This window comes from Lampetra fluviatilis, chromosome 27 (genome assembly GCF_964198595.1).
Source record: "Lampetra fluviatilis chromosome 27, kcLamFluv1.1, whole genome shotgun sequence".
Classification (NCBI taxonomy): Eukaryota; Metazoa; Chordata; class Hyperoartia; order Petromyzontiformes; family Petromyzontidae; genus Lampetra; species Lampetra fluviatilis.
This window is the reverse complement of record NC_136301.1, coordinates 12,836,953-12,858,151: the sequence shown is the minus strand read 5'-3', so window position 1 is coordinate 12,858,151 and position 21,199 is coordinate 12,836,953. Positions and strand designations below refer to the sequence as shown.

Sequence of the window (21,199 nt, the reverse complement as noted above, 5' to 3'; positions counted from 1 at the left end):
TACTGCCCCTGATGGGCCGTGTCTGCAACTGCAGGTAAGTGCACGCAGCCCATTAACAACGCTAGTGTTGAAAAGTTTACTCTCTTAAATCGATTTGCATGATTTCTGAAGATTTTTTTCGATTTTCTTGTAAAAATAGGGGGGGGGGGGCGAATGGGTACTCTATGGCCGACTTTGTTAACGGATCCTCTGGGAACGAAGCTCCTTTATAACAGAGGTATTACTGTCCAGTATATAGATACAACACAGCATCCACAACGCCTACACACCATACCAAAACCACAATACATACTACGTGCACACATCCGACATAGATCCCTCGTATAGCCTTAACAGAATGCTGGGGCAAGTGCGGTTAGAAAGCACCGAAAACGGCCGACACGGCACACGAAAGAGTGGGTGGCCAGCACCATGCCCGACCGCCTTTGTCTCACCAGTAGCGATGCTTACACATCGTACCAGGTACACATTTGAGGCTGAGCCTACCTAGGGGAAGCCCAGGTCCTGTTTCAGATAATCATCACTGGTGTTGGCCATGAATGGGATTCGAACTCGGGTCACCAGGTTTGTAGCGCTCCACTACCGCTCCCACAACACCCACACACCACACCAAATACAGAAAACACACCACACCTGATATATTCATCGCTTTGTTATTTTAATCAGACTAAAAACACACAAACCAATTTGAAATACTCGCACAAACACACGAGAGCAAGAAATGTAGAACACCACCTCCATCACTCATCCATTATCGCTCAAGAATTTAGAAAGTGACAGCACATACCACCCCCCACAATCACAGGGAGCCATGGGGAGCCATGGGGAGATATGGGGCTACACAGGGATACAGAGGGAGATGGGGATACACAAATATACTCGTGACCATGCGGGGCTACACGACAAGACACGGGGATGCACAGGGCCACATGGGGAGAAAGGAATACACAGGGAAGAGGCAGGGGGCTAGATGAGGTGGATGGAAGAGGAGAGCAGCAGTGGGGCCACGGTGGAGTAGCGCATGAGGTGCTGCGAGCCTTCCTCCAGGTCCACCACAAACTCCCTGCACACATGAAGACAACCAACCCCCGCACAGCCAACATCAACTGGTGGCGAACGTGCTGTTAGCGAGTACCTATCAAGAACACATCGTATGAAGGGGTGGTGTGGCCAGGCCCACGCTCGGCCGCCTTTGTCTCCCTAATCCTGACGTTTAACGCGGTTGGCTACGTACGGTGTAAAAGAAGTTCAACATACATACCACAGCAGGTTTTTATTTAAGGCTGAGTTGTCCTAGGGGTTAAGTTTATGTTGGGCTGTCTCCATATTGAGCTCGGTGTTGAGCGTTGAGTGTCTTGTGTTGCAATTGCATTCGACTTGTATATCCTCTTCTGTTTACATATTAGTACAACGGTCAGCCTAAATCTGTTTAATCTTTCTGTAAAATTGTAATTGTGCTGTGATCAGTCTAAACGTAATCCGCTCGAGTCAACTTATGTCCAGAGCATTACTTATTTAACAGCTATTTATGTTTGTGCAATATTTTATTACTTGTCGTTTTGGGGACCCGGGGTCACTCTCGCAAGTGAGACTACCCTGGTCTCATGACTTCTCAACTCCTCACACGGTCACACAACATAGTTCAATGTTAATGTGGCCATTTTATTGCGGGACGACGACTGCTGCTGTGTGGTGTTATCTTGATGTGGTCTGGGACTGTTTTCTTGTTGTTTTTGGTGACCTTGCACCATCTTGATGAATGAGACTGGTGTGCTGAAGTCGTAATTAATTAGCACGTTTTGTCTACGTGACAAACATATTCTTAGGTTTTTTCGGTAAAGTCACGTAGGTAAAACATCAAAATTAATACAAATAAAATAAAATAAAAATCACGACGTTTCGGAGGCAACACAAGTCTCCGTCATCAGGTGGGACCGTCACAGCCAGATTAGCTGCATCAAGTGAGGCAATGATTCAAGATGTAATTCCTTAAAAGCAAGTTGAGGGGGGAGGAGAGGGGGGGGGAGCTCATCAGAATGTGGTAGCCAATGAATGGAACGTATCGGGAGGGATTACATCTTGAATCATTGCCTCACTTGATGCAGCTAATCTGGCTGTGACGGTCCCACCTGATGACGGAGACTTGTGTTGCCTCCGAAACGTCGTGATTTTTATTTTATTTTTATTAATTTTGATGTTTTACCTACGTGACTTTACCGAAAAAACCTAAGAATATGAATCCTTGCAGTCAAGAAAGCTTCAAATCTAGAAATAAATACGTGACAAACCTTACTGATTGTCTGTGTCGGGTGGTGTTGGGTGAAGAACACATTTATATTTAATCGATTTAACTCCAAATAACTTGTATTATCTTCTTGGTTCTTTCGGTAAAGTCACGTAGAAGGAAAATAATAAAAATAAAACATAATAAAATAATTCTCACGACGTTTCGGCCACAACGCAAGCAGCCGTCTTTAGGTGGAGAACAGGTCTGTCGAGAAGGCAGACTCTTATTATGTTTATTTTTATTATTTTATTATTTTCCTTCTACGTGACTTTACCGAAAGAACCAAGAAGATGAATCCCTGCAGTCACGAAAGCTTTAAATCGAAACTTGTATTATAAATAACATTGGTCGCAAAAGCCTACGCGTTATATTTAGTGACCTGCTTACCATTTTCTTTATTTTGCACTCCTATCATGTTTGTGTATTGTTTGCAGTCGTAACTTGCTGACCCTCCCTGACTGGACATCTGTGCAAAAGAGCTTGATAGCTCATTGGATTCCTCCTCCAATCTAAATAAAGATTCTGACATCAACTTGATACGTGCTACGTGTGCTACGTGTGCTACGTGTTGAGTGTGTATCTCCTGCTCCCGCAATCCGTGGCTCCGTCACCTCTGCTCGCTGGACTCGGCCTCCACGAGGACGTTCTCCTGCCGCTCGCGCACGCGCAGGAACACGAATGCGCCCACGTCCGGCCGGGGCACTGTGGGGTCACGCCACAAAAACAAAGATCCCCCGTTTAATAATAATGCGATTCATAACGCGCACAAATTTGCGGACGTAATGGCCGCAACTCAGAGGCGCGGAGCCAAGTTCAGAGTCGCTCGAAAGCGTGGTTATAGAGGTGAGTTTTTAAGTGTCTTTTGAAGGAGGCGATTGAGGTGATGCTGGGAATGTGCAGAGGGACGGCGATCCAGACTGTTGGGGCTGCCACCGAGAAGCGGCGCATAGACACGACCATCCTGGATCTTGGTATCAAGAGGAGGTCGTGAGTCGCGCTGCGCAGGCATCTGCCGTGTGCCGAGCTGCAAGTCGTCAGTAATGAAGAAAGGTACGGCGGGCAGGCGGATGTGAAGGCGTTGTGGCAGAGGCAGGCGATCTTGTATATGACCCTGCTGGCGATGGGGAGCCAGTTGAGGGCACGGAGACAGGCAAGTGAGTCGAGTCAGGGATGAGTGTGGCCAATGACGACGCGTGCGAGGTTGTTTTGGAGTCTTTGAAGTTTTTTAGGTTGCCAGTGGAGGTCCCCACTATGCAACATGCCCATGTGTTGACTCTCGGGGCAACATGTTGTAAGCAAATAGCACCTATGAAGGCCGGCACGGCACACAAGGGAGTGGGTGGCCAGTACAATGCCCGGTCGCCTTTGTCTCCCCAGCGGCGATGTTTACACACCACACCAGGTACTCATTTAAGGCTGAGTGGACCTAGGGGAGACCCAGGACCGGTTCAGATAATCGTCTCTGGTGTTGGCCAGGAGCGGGAATCGAACTCGGATGCACGGGTTCGTAGTGCAGTATGCTATCCACTGCGCCACCACCAAAACACATTCACACATACACACATAAACACGTACACAAAGAGAAAAAGATCCGCCAAGTAGCCCAGACAGAATGTTCTGGGCAGGTGTTGCTAGAAAACATCAATGAAGGCCACCATGGTGTACGAGGGTGAGGTGTTGTCCACTCCATGCCCAGCGACCTTTGTCTCCCTAAAACTGAAGTTTGCACACTGCAACAGGTGCTCATTTTAAGGCTGAGATGTCATAGGAGTGAATCGGGATCAGTTCTGATATCACTCGTCGCTGATGTTGGATGTGAGTGGGAATGGAACTCTTTGCTAACCACTACACTACTGCGACACATACATATCCATAAATAGATAAATACACAACACCTACACACACATACTATCAGACACAGAACACTGAACACACCCACACTATACACACCACGCACACCCACCAGCTACCTCACACTCACACACAATGTGGGTAAAGACACTAACCGACATAAACCAACACACACACATGTACCCTGCGATTTCACACACGACGCTAAACACACACACAGCACACAAACATACACAGCCTGCACTCTCAAGCAACAATCCAACCATACCCTCACACACTCATACTACACTCCAAAGACAAATATACCCCATACAACCTTAACAGACTGTTGGGGAAAGTGTTTTTAGCAAGCACCTATGAAGGCTGGCATGGCACACGAGGGGGTGGGTAGCCAACACCACGTCCAGCCGCCTGTCTCCCCCCAGTGGCGACCATTACACATCACACTCAACCTAGGGGAGGCCCACAACCGATTCAGATAATCGTCACTTGTATTGGCCGTGAGCAGGAATTGACCTCGGGTTGCCAGGTTCTTCGTGCAGTGCGCTAACCGATGCACTACCACTCCCCTCTCTCGCACACTCACCTGCTTTGCTGAGGTCCAGGGCCTGTAGGTTGGGTGGCATGTGCCTCAGAGCCACAGACTTCAGGAATCTATCCATGTTGGAAGCATACCTTCAATCACAAACACAAAGATCCCCCTTTTAGCTTTAACAGGCTGTCGCAGCAAGGGCTACCAACATGGCACACAAGAGGGTGGGTGGTCAGCACAATGCCCGGCTGCCTTTGTCTCCCCGGTGTTTATGCTGACACATCGCACTAGGTGCTCGTTTAAGGACAAGTTGACCTCGGGAAGGCCCAGGACCGGTTCAGTTGGCACGGATGTTGGCTGCGAGTGGAAATCGAACTTGGGTCACTGGGTGACAACACGATACGCTAACCGCTGGACCACCGCTCCCCACTGCACCTTTTCTCACACACGTGTACAAATACAGAGACATGTGTGCACATATACACACGTAGATTTTGCAGCACAATAGTGTGCAGCACTGCACGTACAACATATCTTAACAATGTCCACACCATCAGCTCACAAGAACTGGATGTGTGGTCGCATTGTCGTTCAGAACCACCAACTGAAAGAGTTCAGTAAATGTGGCATATATGGAAAGAGCTGTTACTTTTACATATACAGGTTTGAACACAAAGACAGATGTATACACTCAACACGTGTATACATGTGTAATGACAGGGCGACACCTGCTGGCCGGAAAGAGAATCACGGGTAAGGACACGGTGAAGTACCAACCAATCAGAGAAGGAGGTGTACCTGGGGCAAAGGTAACAGGTGGGGCTAGCCGAGATACTCCCGGAACCTGCTGGAAGGTTCCACGAGAAGGCGTGGCCGGAGGCGGGGCCTAGCCACGCCTGGGGGTATATAAGGGGGAGCGGACCCGGGGCTCGGGCCTCGTGTGTGGGGTCTTGGTTTCCATCGCCGTCATCGTCACGCTGCCAGCCAGCGGTGTAGCCGAGTGAGGGCAATAGGACCACGCCGAGTGATCGGCTGTGTGTAGCCAGTGGAGACGTTAATATCGAGTGTTGTACTCAGTGTGAGGAAGAATAAGTGTTGGCCTGTGTTGTGCCCAGTGTGAGTAATAAAAGAAGAAGTACCCTCTACACGACGTGTCGCAGAAGTAGCTCATTACACATGCACACACCAAAGCCCAGATGAACAAAGCCCACAGTCTGTATGACTTCACAGAGGATCTGTGTATGTGTGTTGGAGGGTGGTGACATATCGATTGGTTAAAGTGAGGTCTGATGCGTGATGCGGTGAAGTAATGGGGTAACAGGTATGGATGATGTGATGATGACGAGGAGTGATGTGTGATTGTGATGCGGTGGTTTTGCGTGTGAAATTGTGGCAATAGGAGTGCATGGTGGGAAATGTGATTGGATTATGAGGTGTGATGGGTTATGAGATGTGTGGTGATGTGACGATGATGATGATGAAGTGTTTGATGATGAGTGGTTATGGTTATGGTGATGAGGTGTGAGATGTGCGAAGATGTAGATGGTGTGAGACTTTTAAGGAGGCGTAGATAGTGCGAGGTGAGAGACGTGATGATGAGGTGTGAGATAAGGTGATGAAGTGGTGTGATGTGAGGTCTGGTAATGTTAAGGTGATGATGTGGTGTGAGGTGTAGTGTAAGGTGTATGCGATGACATGAGCTGATTGAGTGCAGGGAGTGGTAGAGCGCACTGTGCTACAAACCCGGCAAACCGAGTTAAATCCTCGCTCATGGTCAATAAGAGTGGTGAATATTTGAACCGGTCTTAGGCTTGCCCTTGGTCGACTCAGCCTCAAATTAGTACCTGGTGAGGTGTGTAAATATCGTGATTAGGGACACTAAGATGGCCAGGCGCAGTTCTGGCCACCCACCCATTTGTGTGCCGTGCCAGCCTTCAATCGGTGCTCGCTTACAGCACTTGCCCCGATAGTCCATTTGGGCTACATGGGGGATCTTTGTCTCTGTCTTTTGTCTATGCTTAAGCGTGTGTTGACAATGAGGTAATGTGCTCATGATGTGTGAGGTGTTGCTGAAGGAGGTGTAATGAGGTGAGGGATCTCACTCGATGGCAAAGGCAAACTCCTCGGGGGACAGGAGTGAGGGCTGCCCCTCGGTGCGAGACTTCTCCCTCTCCAGCACGTGTGTGTAGAAGCGCTCGATCTACACCGCACACACCGTGGACACACCACTCACACCATCTACACCACATACATCAATGCCACACAACCCCATCACACACATAACTACTATACACATCAATACATTGACATACACACACAACACCAACACAACATACACACTATATACACACACACTATACCACACACAACCCCATACACACCACACATCACACTCACTACACCATACACACCACAAACTCCCCACCCTACACCAGATCCATGTCAGCAGGGCCAGAGGTTGATGCCACAGCATACACATGCTGCGTGGTGGTGTGGTGTGCATCATGGTGGTGTGCCACACGCTCACTTTGTTGAGGCGCGTGCGCAGGTATGAGCTCAGCATGAAGCGGATTCTCTCGAGCTCCATGCGGTGGAGAGACGACTTCACATCCGCACGCTGAACCCTCCGTAGGTTGCCCTCCTACTCACACACACCGAGGGGTGTGAGTGGGGGGCGAGTGAGAGGGGTCAGTGATTGGTTTGTGAGGGGTGCGGGTGAGGAGCATGAGGAGTTTAAGAGAGGGGTGTAAATGATGAGAGGGGTGAGAGGGGCTAGTGAAGAATGTGAGTGAGCAAGGGGTGTGAGAGGGGTGAGAGGGGCGAGTGAGGGGTGTGTGTGAAGGGTTTGAATGAGCAAGGTGTGTGAGAGGGGTGAGTGAGAGGGGTTGATTGAGAGGGAGTGAGTAAGCTGGGTGAGTTAGGGATGTGTGCAGGCCCCACCATATGCGTGAGCTGCTCCACCACACACTCTGTGAGCTCCGAGTGCTGAGGCAGTAAATCCGGGCAAAGCTTCTCATTAAGCCACGCCTGCACACACCATACACACACCATACAAAGACAAAGATCCCCCGTATAGCCTGCACAGACTGTTGGGGCAAGTGCTGTTCGCAAGCACCTATGAATGCTGGCACGGCACATGAGGAGATGGGTGGTCAACACCACGCCCGGCTGCCTTTGTCTCCCCAGTGGTGATGTTTACACGCCACACTAGGTACTCATTTGAGGCTGAATCGACCCAGGGGAGGCCCAAGACCGGTTCAGATAATCGCCACTGGTATTGGCCGTGAGCAGGAATAAAACTAGGGTTATAAGTGCAGCGCGCTAACGCTACACTACCACCCCCCACACAACACACACACCACTACACCAACACGCTTTACACACACCCTACTACTGTAACACTATATCAACACACTACACACCACTACACCAACACACCACACACACCACTACATCAACACACCACGACTCCAACACCGCACACACACCACTACATCAACACCACACACACCACTACATCAACACCACACACACCACTACATCAACACCACACACACACACCACTACATCAACACACACACACCACTACATCAACACCACACGCCACACACACACCACTACATCAACACCACACACACACCACTACATCAACACAGACACACACACCACTACATCAACACACACACACACCACTACATCAACACACACACACACACCACTACATCAACACCACACACACCACTACATCAACACCACACACACACCACTACTTCAACACCACATACACACCACTACATCAACACCACACACACCACTACATCAACACCACACACACCACTACATCAACACCACACACACACCACTACACCAACACCCCACACACACCACTACACCAACACCACACACACACCACTACACCAACACCACACACACACCACTACATCAACACCACACACACACCACTACACCAACACCACACACACCACTACACCAACACCACACACACACCACTACACCAACACCCCACACACACCACTACACCAACACCACACATACCACTACACCAACACACACACACCACTAAATCAACACCACACACACACCACTACATCAACACGACACAAACCATTACATCAACACCACACACCACTACATCAACACAACACACACCACTACACCAACACCACACACACTACTACATCAACACCACACACACACCACTACACCAACATCCCACACACACCACTACACCAACACCACACACACCACTACACCAACACCACACACACCACTACACCAACCCCACACATACCACTACACCAACCCCACACACACCACTACATCAACACCACACACACGGCACTACATCAACACGCCACAAACCACTACATCAACACCACACACACACCACTACATCAACACAACACACACCACTACACCACTACATCAACACCACACACACCACTACACCAACACCACACACACACCACTACATCAACACCACACACACCAAACACACGACTACATCAACACCACACACACCCACGACATCAACACCACACACACCACTACATCAACACCACACACACCACTACATCAACACCACACACACACCACTACACCAACACCACACACACACCACTACACCAACACCACACACACACCACTACATCAACACCACACACACCACTACATCAACACCACACACACCACTACACCAACACCCCACACACAGCACTACATCAACACCACACACCCCACTACATCAACACCACGCACACACCACTACATCAACACCACACACACCACTACATCAACACCACACACACATCACTACTTCAACACCACATACACACCACTACATCAACACCACACACACCACTACATCAACACCACACACACACCACTACACCAACACCCCACAAACCACTACATCAACACCACACACACACCATTACACCAACACCCCACACACACCACTACACCAACACCCCACACACACCACTACACCAACACCACACACACCACTACATCAACACCACACACACACACCACTACATCAACACGACACAAACCACTACATCAACACCACACACACACCACTACATCAACACAACACACACCACGACACCAACACCCCACACACACCACTACATCAACACCACACACACACCACTACACCAACACCACACACACACCACAACATCAACACCACACACACACCACTACATCAACACCACACACACCACTACATCAACACCACACACACCCCACGCACCACTACATCAACACCACACACACTCACGACATCAACACCACACACACCACTACACCAACACCCCACACACACCACTACACCAACACCACACACACCACTACATCAACACCACACACACACCACTACATCAACACGACACACACACTACTACATCAACACGACACAAACCACTACATCAACACCACACACACACCACTACATCAACACCACACACACCACTACATCAACACCACACACACCCCACGCACCACTACATCAACACCACACACACTCACGACATCAACACCACACACACCACTACATCAACACCACACAAACACCACTACATCAACACCAAACACACACCACTACATCAACACACCACACACACCACTACATCAACACACCACACACACCACTACATCAACACACCACACACACCACTACATCAACACACCACATACCCCTCTACATCAACACCACACACACCACTACACACACCCAACCACTACACCAACACTACACACACCCACCACTACACCACACACAGCACTACACCAACACCACACACAGCACTACACCAACACCACACACACCACTACACCAACACCACACGCACACCACTACACCAACACCACACAGACCATTACACCAACACCACACACACACCACTACATCAACACAACACACACCACTACATCAACACCACACACACACCACTACATCAACACCACACACACACCACTACATCAACACCACACACACCACTACATCAACACCACACACACCACTACATCAACACCACATGCACCACTACATCAACACCATACACACACCACATCAACACCACACATACCACTACATCAACACCACACACACACCACTACATCAACACCACACACACCACTACATCAACACCACACACACCACTACATCAACACCACACACACACCACTACATCAACACCACATACCACTACAACAACACCACACACCACTACATCAACACCACACACACACCACTACATCAACACCACACACACACCACTACATCAACACACACACACCACTACATCAACACCACACACACCACTACATCAACACCACACACACATCACTACTTCAACACCACATACACACCACTACATCAACACCACACACACCACTACATCAACACCACACACACACCACTACACCAACACCCCACAAACCACTACATCAACACCACACACACACCACTACACCAACACCCCACACACACCACTACACCAACACCCCACACACACCACTACACCAACACCACACACACCACTACATCAACACCACACACACACACACCACTACATCAACACGACACAAACCACTACATCAACACCACACACACACCACTACATCAACACAACACACACCAAGACACCAACACCCCACACACACCACTACATCAACACCACACACACACCACTACACCAACACCACACACACACCACAACATCAACACCACACACACACCACTACATCAACACCACACACACCACTACATCAACACCACACACACCCCACGCACCACTACATCAACACCACACACACCCCACGCACCACTACATCAACACCATACACACTCACGACATCAACACCACACACACCACTACACCAACACCCCACACACACCACTACACCAACACCACACACACAACTACATCAACACCACACACACCACTACATCAACACCACACACACACCACTACATCAACACGACACACACCACTACATCAACACGACACAAACCACTACATCAACACCACACACACACCACTACATCAACACAACACACACCACTACACCAACACCACACACACACCACTACATCAACACCACACACACACCACTACATCAACACCACACACACCACTACATCAACACCACACACACCCCACGCACCACTACATCAACACCACACACACTCACGACATCAACACCACACACACCACTACATCAACACCGCACACACACCACTACATCAACACCACACACACCACTACATCAACACCACACACACACACCACTACATCAACACCACACACACCACTACATCAACACCCCACACACAGCACTACATCAACACCACACACACCACTACATCAACACCACGCACACCACTACATCAACACCACACACACACCACTACATCAACACCACACACCACTACATCAACACCACACAAACACCACTACATCAACACCACACACACCACTACATCAACACCACACACACACCACTACATCAACACCAAACACACACCACTACATCAACACACCACACACACCACTACATCAACACACCACACACACCACTACATCAACACCCCACACACACCACTACATCAACACACCACACACCCCTCTACATCAACACCACACACACCACTACACACACCCACAACTACACCAACACTACACACACCCACCACTACACCACACACAGCACTACACCAACACCACACACACCACTACACCAACACCACACGCACACCACTACACCAACACCACACAGACCATTACACCAACACCACACACACACCACTACATCAACACAACACAAACCACTACATCAACACCACACACACACCACTACATCAACACCACACACACACCACTACATCAACACCACACACACCACTACATCAACACCACACACACCACTACATCAACACCACACACACACACCACTACATCAACACCACATACACCACTACATCAACACCATATACACACCACATCAACACCACACATACCACTACATCAACACCACACACACACCACTACATCAACACCACACACACCACTACATCAACACCCCACAAACCACTACATCAACACCACACACACACCACTACACCAACACCCCACACACACCACTACACCAACACCCCACACACACCACTACATCAACACCACACACACACACCACTACATCAACACGACACAAACCACTACATCAACACCACACACACACCACTACATCAACACAACACACACCAAGACACCAACACCCCACACACACCACTACATCAACACCACACACACACCACTACACCAACACCACACACACACCACAACATCAACACCACACACACACCACTACATCAACACCACACACACCACTACATCAACACCACACACACCCCACGCACCACTACATCAACACCACACACACCCCACGCACCACTACATCAACACCATACACACTCACGACATCAACACCACACACACCACTACACCAACACCCCACACACACCACTACACCAACACCACACACACCACTACATCAACACCACACACACCACTACATCAACACCACACACACACCACTACATCAACACGACACACACCACTACATCAACACGACACAAACCACTACATCAACACCACACACACACCACTACATCAACACAACACACACCACTACACCAACACCACACACACACCACTACATCAACACCACACACACACCACTACATCAACACCACACACACCACTACATCAACACCACACACACCCCACGCACCACTACATCAACACCACACACACTCACGACATCAACACCACACACACCACTACATCAACACCACACACACACCACTACATCAACACCACACACACCACTACATCAACACCACACACACACACCACTACATCAACACCACACACACCACTACATCAACACCCCACACACAGCACTACATCAACACCACACACACCACTACATCAACACCACGCACACCACTACATCAACACCACACACACACCACTACATCAACACCACACACCACTACATCAACACCACACAAACACCACTACATCAACACCACACACACCACTACATCAACACCACACACCACTACATCAACACCAAACACACACCACTACATCAACACACCACACACACCACTACATCAACACACCACACACACCACTACATCAACACCCCACACACACCACTACATCAACACACCACACACCCCTCTACATCAACACCACACACACCACTACACACACCCACAACTACACCAACACTACACACACCCACCACTACACCACACACAGCACTACACCAACACCACACACAGCACTACACCAACACCACACACACCACTACACCAACACCACACGCACACCACTACACCAACACCACACAGACCATTACACCAACACCACACACACACCACTACATCAACACAACACAAACCACTACATCAACACCACACACACCACTACATCAACACCACGCACACCACTACATCAACACCACACACACACCACTACATCAACACCACACACACACCACTACATCAACACCACACAAACACCACTACATCAACACCACACAAACACCACTACATCAACACCACACACCACTACATCAACACCAAACACACACCACTACATCAACACACCACACACACCACTACATCAACACACCACACACACCACTACATCAACACCCCACACACACCACTACATCAACACACCACACACCCCTCTACATCAACACCACACACACCACTACACACACCCACAACTACACCAACACTACACACACCCACCACTACACCACACACAGCACTACACCAACACCACACACAGCACTACACCAACACCACACACACCACTACACCAACACCACACGCACACCACTACACCAACACCACACAGACCATTACACCAACACCACACACACACCACTACATCAACACAACACAAACCACTACATCAACACCACACACACACCACTACATCAACACCACACACACACCACTACATCAACACCACACACACCACTACATCAACACCACACACACCACTACATCAACACCACACACACACACCACTACATCAACACCACATACACCACTACATCAACACCATATACACACCACATCAACACCACACATACCACTACATCAACACCACACACACACCACTACATCAACACCACACACACCACTACATCAACACCACACACACACCACTACATCAACACCACACACACACCACTACATCAACACCACACACACACACACCACTACATCAACACCACACACACACACCACTACATCAACACCACACAAACCACTACATCAACACCACGCACACCACTACATCAACACCACACACAAACCACTACATCAACACCACACCACTACATCAACACCACACACACACCACTACATCAACACCAAACACACACCACTACATCAACACACCACACACACCACTACATCAACACACCACACACACCACTACATCAACACCCCACACACACCACTACATCAACACACCACACACCCCTCTACATCAACACCACACACACCACTACACACACCCACCACTACACCAACACTACACACACCCACCACTACACCACACACAGCACTACACCAACACCACACACAGCACTACACCAACACCACACACACCACTACACCAACACCACACGCACACCACTACACCAACACCACACAGACCATTACACCAACACCACACACACACCACTACATCAACACAACACAAACCACTACATCAACACCACACACACACCACTACATCAACACCACACACACACCACTACATCAACACCACACACACCACTACATCAACACCACACACACCACTACATCAACACCACACACACACACCACTACATCAACACCACACACACACACCACTACATCAACACCACATACACCACTACATCAACACCATATACACACCACATCAACACCACACATACCACTACATCAACACCACACACACACCACTACATCAACACCACACACTCCACTACATCAACACCACACACACACCACTACATCAACACCACACACACACACACCACTACATCAACACCACACACACACACCACTACATCAACACCACACAAACCACTACATCAACACCACGCACACCACTACATCAACACCACACACAAACCACTACATCAACACCACACCACTACATCAACACCACACACAACACTACATCAACACCACACACTCCACTACATCAACACCACACACACCACTACATCAACACCATACACACCCCACTACATCAACACCACACACACACCACTACATCAACACCACACATACCACTACATCAACACACCATACACCACTACATCAACACCACACACACCACTACATCAACACCACACACACACCACTACATCAACACCACATACACCACTACATCAACACCATACACACACCACATCAACACCACACATACCACTACATCAACACCACACACACACCACTACATCAACACCACACACACCACTACATCAACACCACACACACACCACTACATCAACACCACACACACACACACCACTACATCAACACCACACACACACACCACTACATCAACACCACACACACACCACTACATCAACACCACACAAACCACTACATCAACACCACGCACACCACTACATCAACACCACACACACCACTACATCAACACCATACACACCCCACTACATCAACACCACACACACACCACTACATCAACACCACACATACCACTACATCAACACACCATACACCACTACATCAACACCACACACACCACTACATCAACACCACACACACACCACTACATCAACACCACACACACACCACTACATCAACACCACACACACACCACTACATCAACACCACACACAAACCACTACACCAACACCACACACAAACCACTACACCAACACCCACACACCACTACATCATCACCACACACACCACCACATCAACACACCGCACACACCACTACATCAACACACCACGCACACACACCACTACATCATCACCACACACACCACCACATCAACACAACGCACACACCACTACATCAACACACCACGCATACACACCACTACATCAACACCACACACACCACCACATCAACACACCACACACACACCACTACATCAACACACCACAAACACCACTACATCAACACACCACACACACACACACACCACCACAGCAACATACCACACACACCACTACATCAACACACCACACACACACCACTACATCAACACCACACACACCACGACATCAACACCACACACACCACTACATCAACACCACACACACCACTACATCAACACCACACACACACCACTACACCAACAGCCCACACACACCACTACATCAACACCACACACACCACTACATCAACACCACACACACACCACTACACCAACACCACACACACACCACTACATCAACACCACACACCACTACATCAACACCACACACCACTACATCAACACCACACACACCACTACATCAACACCACACACACCACTACATCAACACCACACACACACCACTACATCAACACCACACACACACACCACTACATCAACACACCACACACACCACTACATCAACACCACACACACCACTACATAAACACCACACACACACCACTACATCAACACCACACACACCACTACATCAACACCACACATACCACTACATCAACACCACACACACCACTACATCAACACCACACACAAACCACTACACCAACACCACACACAAACCACTACACCAACACCACACTCACCACTACACCAACACCCACACACCACTACATCATCACCACACACACCACCACATCAACACACTGCACACACCACTACATCAACACACTACGCACACACACCACTACATCATCACCACACACACCACCACATCAACACACCGCACACACCACTACATCAACACACCACGCATACACACCACCACATCAACACACCACACACACACCACTACATCAACACACCACAAACACCACTACATCAACACACCACACACACACACACCACCACATCAACATACCACACACACCACTACATCAACACACCACACACACACCACTACATCAACACCACACACACCACCACATCAACACACCACACACACACCACTACATCAACATACCACAAACACCACTACATCAACACACCACACACACACACACCACCACATCAACATACCACACACACCACTACATCAACACACCACACACACACCACTACATCAACACCACACACACCACTACATCAACACCACACACACCACTACATCAACACCACACACACCACTACATCAACACCACACACACACCACTACACCAACACCCCACACACACCACTACATCAACACCACACACCCCACTACATCAACACCACACACACACACCACTACACCAACACCACACACACACCACTACATCAACACCACACACCACTACATCAACACCACACACCACTACATCAACACCACACACACCACTACATGAACACCACACACACCACTACATGAACACCACTCACACCACTACATCAACACCACACACACACCACTACATCAACACCACACACACACCACTACATCAACACACCACACACACCACTACATCAACACCACACACACCACTACATAAACACCACACACACACCACTAAATCAACACCACACACACCACTACATCAACACCACACACACCACTACATAAACACCACACACACACCACTAAATCAACACCACACACACCACTACATCAACACCACACACACCACTACATCAACACCACACACACCAATACATCAACACCACACACACTACATCAACACCACACACACCACTACATCAACACCACACACACCACTACATCAACACCACACACACCACTACATCAACACCACACACACACCACTACACCAACACCCCACACACACCACTACATCAACACCACACACACCACTAAATCAATACCACACACACCACTACATCAACACCACACACACCACTACATCAACACCACACACACCAATACATCAACACCACACACACTACATCAACACCACACATCTCTACATCAACATACCAACCCCCACCACCCTTCACTCTCCAGCCCCTGGCCTCACCTCGCGCAGTCTGCTCACCAGCTCTGCCGGCGTCACCTCCTCACCCTCCTCACCCTCCTCCTCCTCACCGCTCGTCGTCCCCTCCAACTCGTGCAGCTCCTCCATGCCTGGGGATAGCGCCTCACCCCTTACCCTATCTCTCCGTTAGTGGTGATGAGGTGATGTAGTGAATGGCGAGGTGACGTGGTGATGTAGTGAGTGGCGAGGTGATATAGTGAGTGGTGAGGTGATGTAGTGAGTGGTGAGGTGATGTCGTAGTGAGTGGTGAGGTGATGTAGTGAGTGGCGAGGTGATGTAGTGAGTGGTGAGGTAATGTAGTAGTGAGTGGTGAGGTAATGTAGTTGTGAGGTGATGTGAGTGGTGAGGTGATGTAGTAAGTGGTGAGGTGACGTAGAGAGGTGATGTAGTTGTGAGTGGTGAGGTGACGTGTTGATGTAGTGAGTGGTGAGGTGACGTGGTAAGTTGCGAGGTTACCCGCTGCTCACTCTCTCCCCACCGCTCTGCGACTCTAAATTTGGCGGGAAACGTCGAGCAGACACCGGAAGCTGTCATCAATTCACGGTTCGGGGCCCCGACCCAGTGGGCCCCGCAACGAGCATCGCCACAGAGTCGGCATTGACCCCACAGTGACCCTGGCTCAGTCGTGCTCATCCAATAACCCAATAACCCATTAACCCAATAACCCATTAACCCAATAACCCGTGACAATGACCTAGTAACCCATTAACCCGTTACAATAACCCAATAACCCGTTACAATGACCGAGTAACCCATTAACCCGTTACAATGACCTAGTAACCCATTAACCTGTTACCCCTGATGACCTAGCAACCCATTGACCCAATCACCAGAATGTTGACACCATTTTTCTCATGGAATCAATGCTGCTAAAATTGTGTACACTCCGATGGCGATGTGGCTGATGGGATGTCTAATATACAGTATACACATAATAGAGGGGTTTTTGGGGGGTTAGATCACGTAAATGTACAAATATGTCGTTAAAACGCGCCACCACCAGACACAGCCAACTAGTAAGGGGTGTCACGTAAACAGAACGTGCCAATTCGTCACTAGTACAGCACTAACCGTTGTGTTGGAGAGCCAAGCGACAACATTTACAATCTGAGTACGACGTTTCGCCAGTAATTATAACCAGCTTCATCAGGCGACAGCCGGATTTGTGGAGAAGTCCGCCTGTTTCGTAGATGTGGTGACCGCACTTCTGCGCTCTTGCGCAAAGTAGGGGGGGGGGGGGGGGAATTAATGAATCAACGCACATTATACATGCGCATTATGCGACCCCTTTGATCTTGTCTTGTGTGTGTACATCACTGTCAACCCATATGGTTTACCCGTATTCCCCTACGGGCAAATGTAGTTGTCAGCTCCATACGGCGTACAGCCGTTTCAATAAGGACAAACGTTTTTTGTCTATTTGTTTGTGTTCCTCCATTGACTTTGTAGGATGAACGTTGAGATGGAAAGGGCACGGGGTGACCAATAAGATCTGAATTGGTCTGTAATAAGGTCGGCACTGATAAGGGGTTGACAGCTATGGATCACCATCAAAACCAATTCTGGAGAATGTGACACTGATAGCAACAGCAGCAGCGGCGATCTAGAGAGACGAACTGTGGGCCGCTTTTGTTTTGACAAGGACTCATCAGCAGAGTACAGCCACCAACACTCAATGCCTGGAGGGTGGCCATGTCCCCGTGGGAAGGTCGGGGTCTTCTAATAGAGGGAGGAGCTGTGGAGGGGGCGGGGCTTCTATTGTAGCCCCGCCTCCCCGGCACAGGTGTCAATTTTATCTCCACCCGCACACCTGTACACCCACTGACACGCCTGGACACTGACACACGCACCTGCACACGTCTCTATCTGCGCACCTACACGCCTGTATACCTACACCAATACACCTACACGCATCTTGCATCTACACAGCCTCTGCACTTTCACAGACCTCTGCACTTACCTGCACTCCTACATATCTACACCACTGTAGACTTCTATACCTACACACCTGTACATCGAAATAACTGCACACCTGCACACACATATATATGCACACCTGAACATTTGTGCATGCACTTCCAGCCCTGCACGCAGTTCTCCTGCACACCTGCGTCTCCACCGACACGTGGTGAGTGTGAGGCTACACGTGGTGAGGTTCTTCCGGCAGGTGAGGCTGCGTTGGTTGGGTCACGTAGAGCGCATGCCCAGCTACCGCATGCCCAAACAACATGTTGAGCCAGATAGAGGGGG

General features: G+C 49.3%; 1 protein-coding gene across 3 annotated transcripts; it reads right to left on the bottom strand.

Annotated features, from left to right (window-relative positions):
- Positions 1–639: 639 nt before the first annotated feature.
- On the bottom strand, positions 640–19,482 carry GINS4 (GINS complex subunit 4). Of its 3 annotated transcripts, XM_078869436.1 has the most exons (8): positions 19,406–19,482; positions 18,932–19,038; positions 7,611–7,697; positions 7,198–7,311; positions 6,773–6,870; positions 4,725–4,813; positions 2,899–2,989; positions 640–1,063 (listed from the first exon to the last, which is right to left on the bottom strand). In XM_078869436.1, the coding sequence occupies exons 2-8, from the start codon at positions 19,034–19,036 to the stop codon at positions 967–969; spliced, it is 681 nt and encodes a 226-aa protein (XP_078725562.1). In that variant the 5' UTR covers positions 19,037–19,038; positions 19,406–19,482; the 3' UTR covers positions 640–966. The 3 variants fall into 3 exon arrangements, with proteins under 3 accessions (XP_078725562.1, XP_078725563.1, XP_078725564.1); XM_078869437.1 differs by having other exon boundaries at positions 18,950–19,458; XM_078869438.1 differs by lacking the exons at positions 640–1,063; positions 2,899–2,989 and adding an exon at positions 3,296–3,398 and having other exon boundaries at positions 18,932–19,458.
- Positions 19,483–21,199: the final 1,717 nt, after the last annotated feature.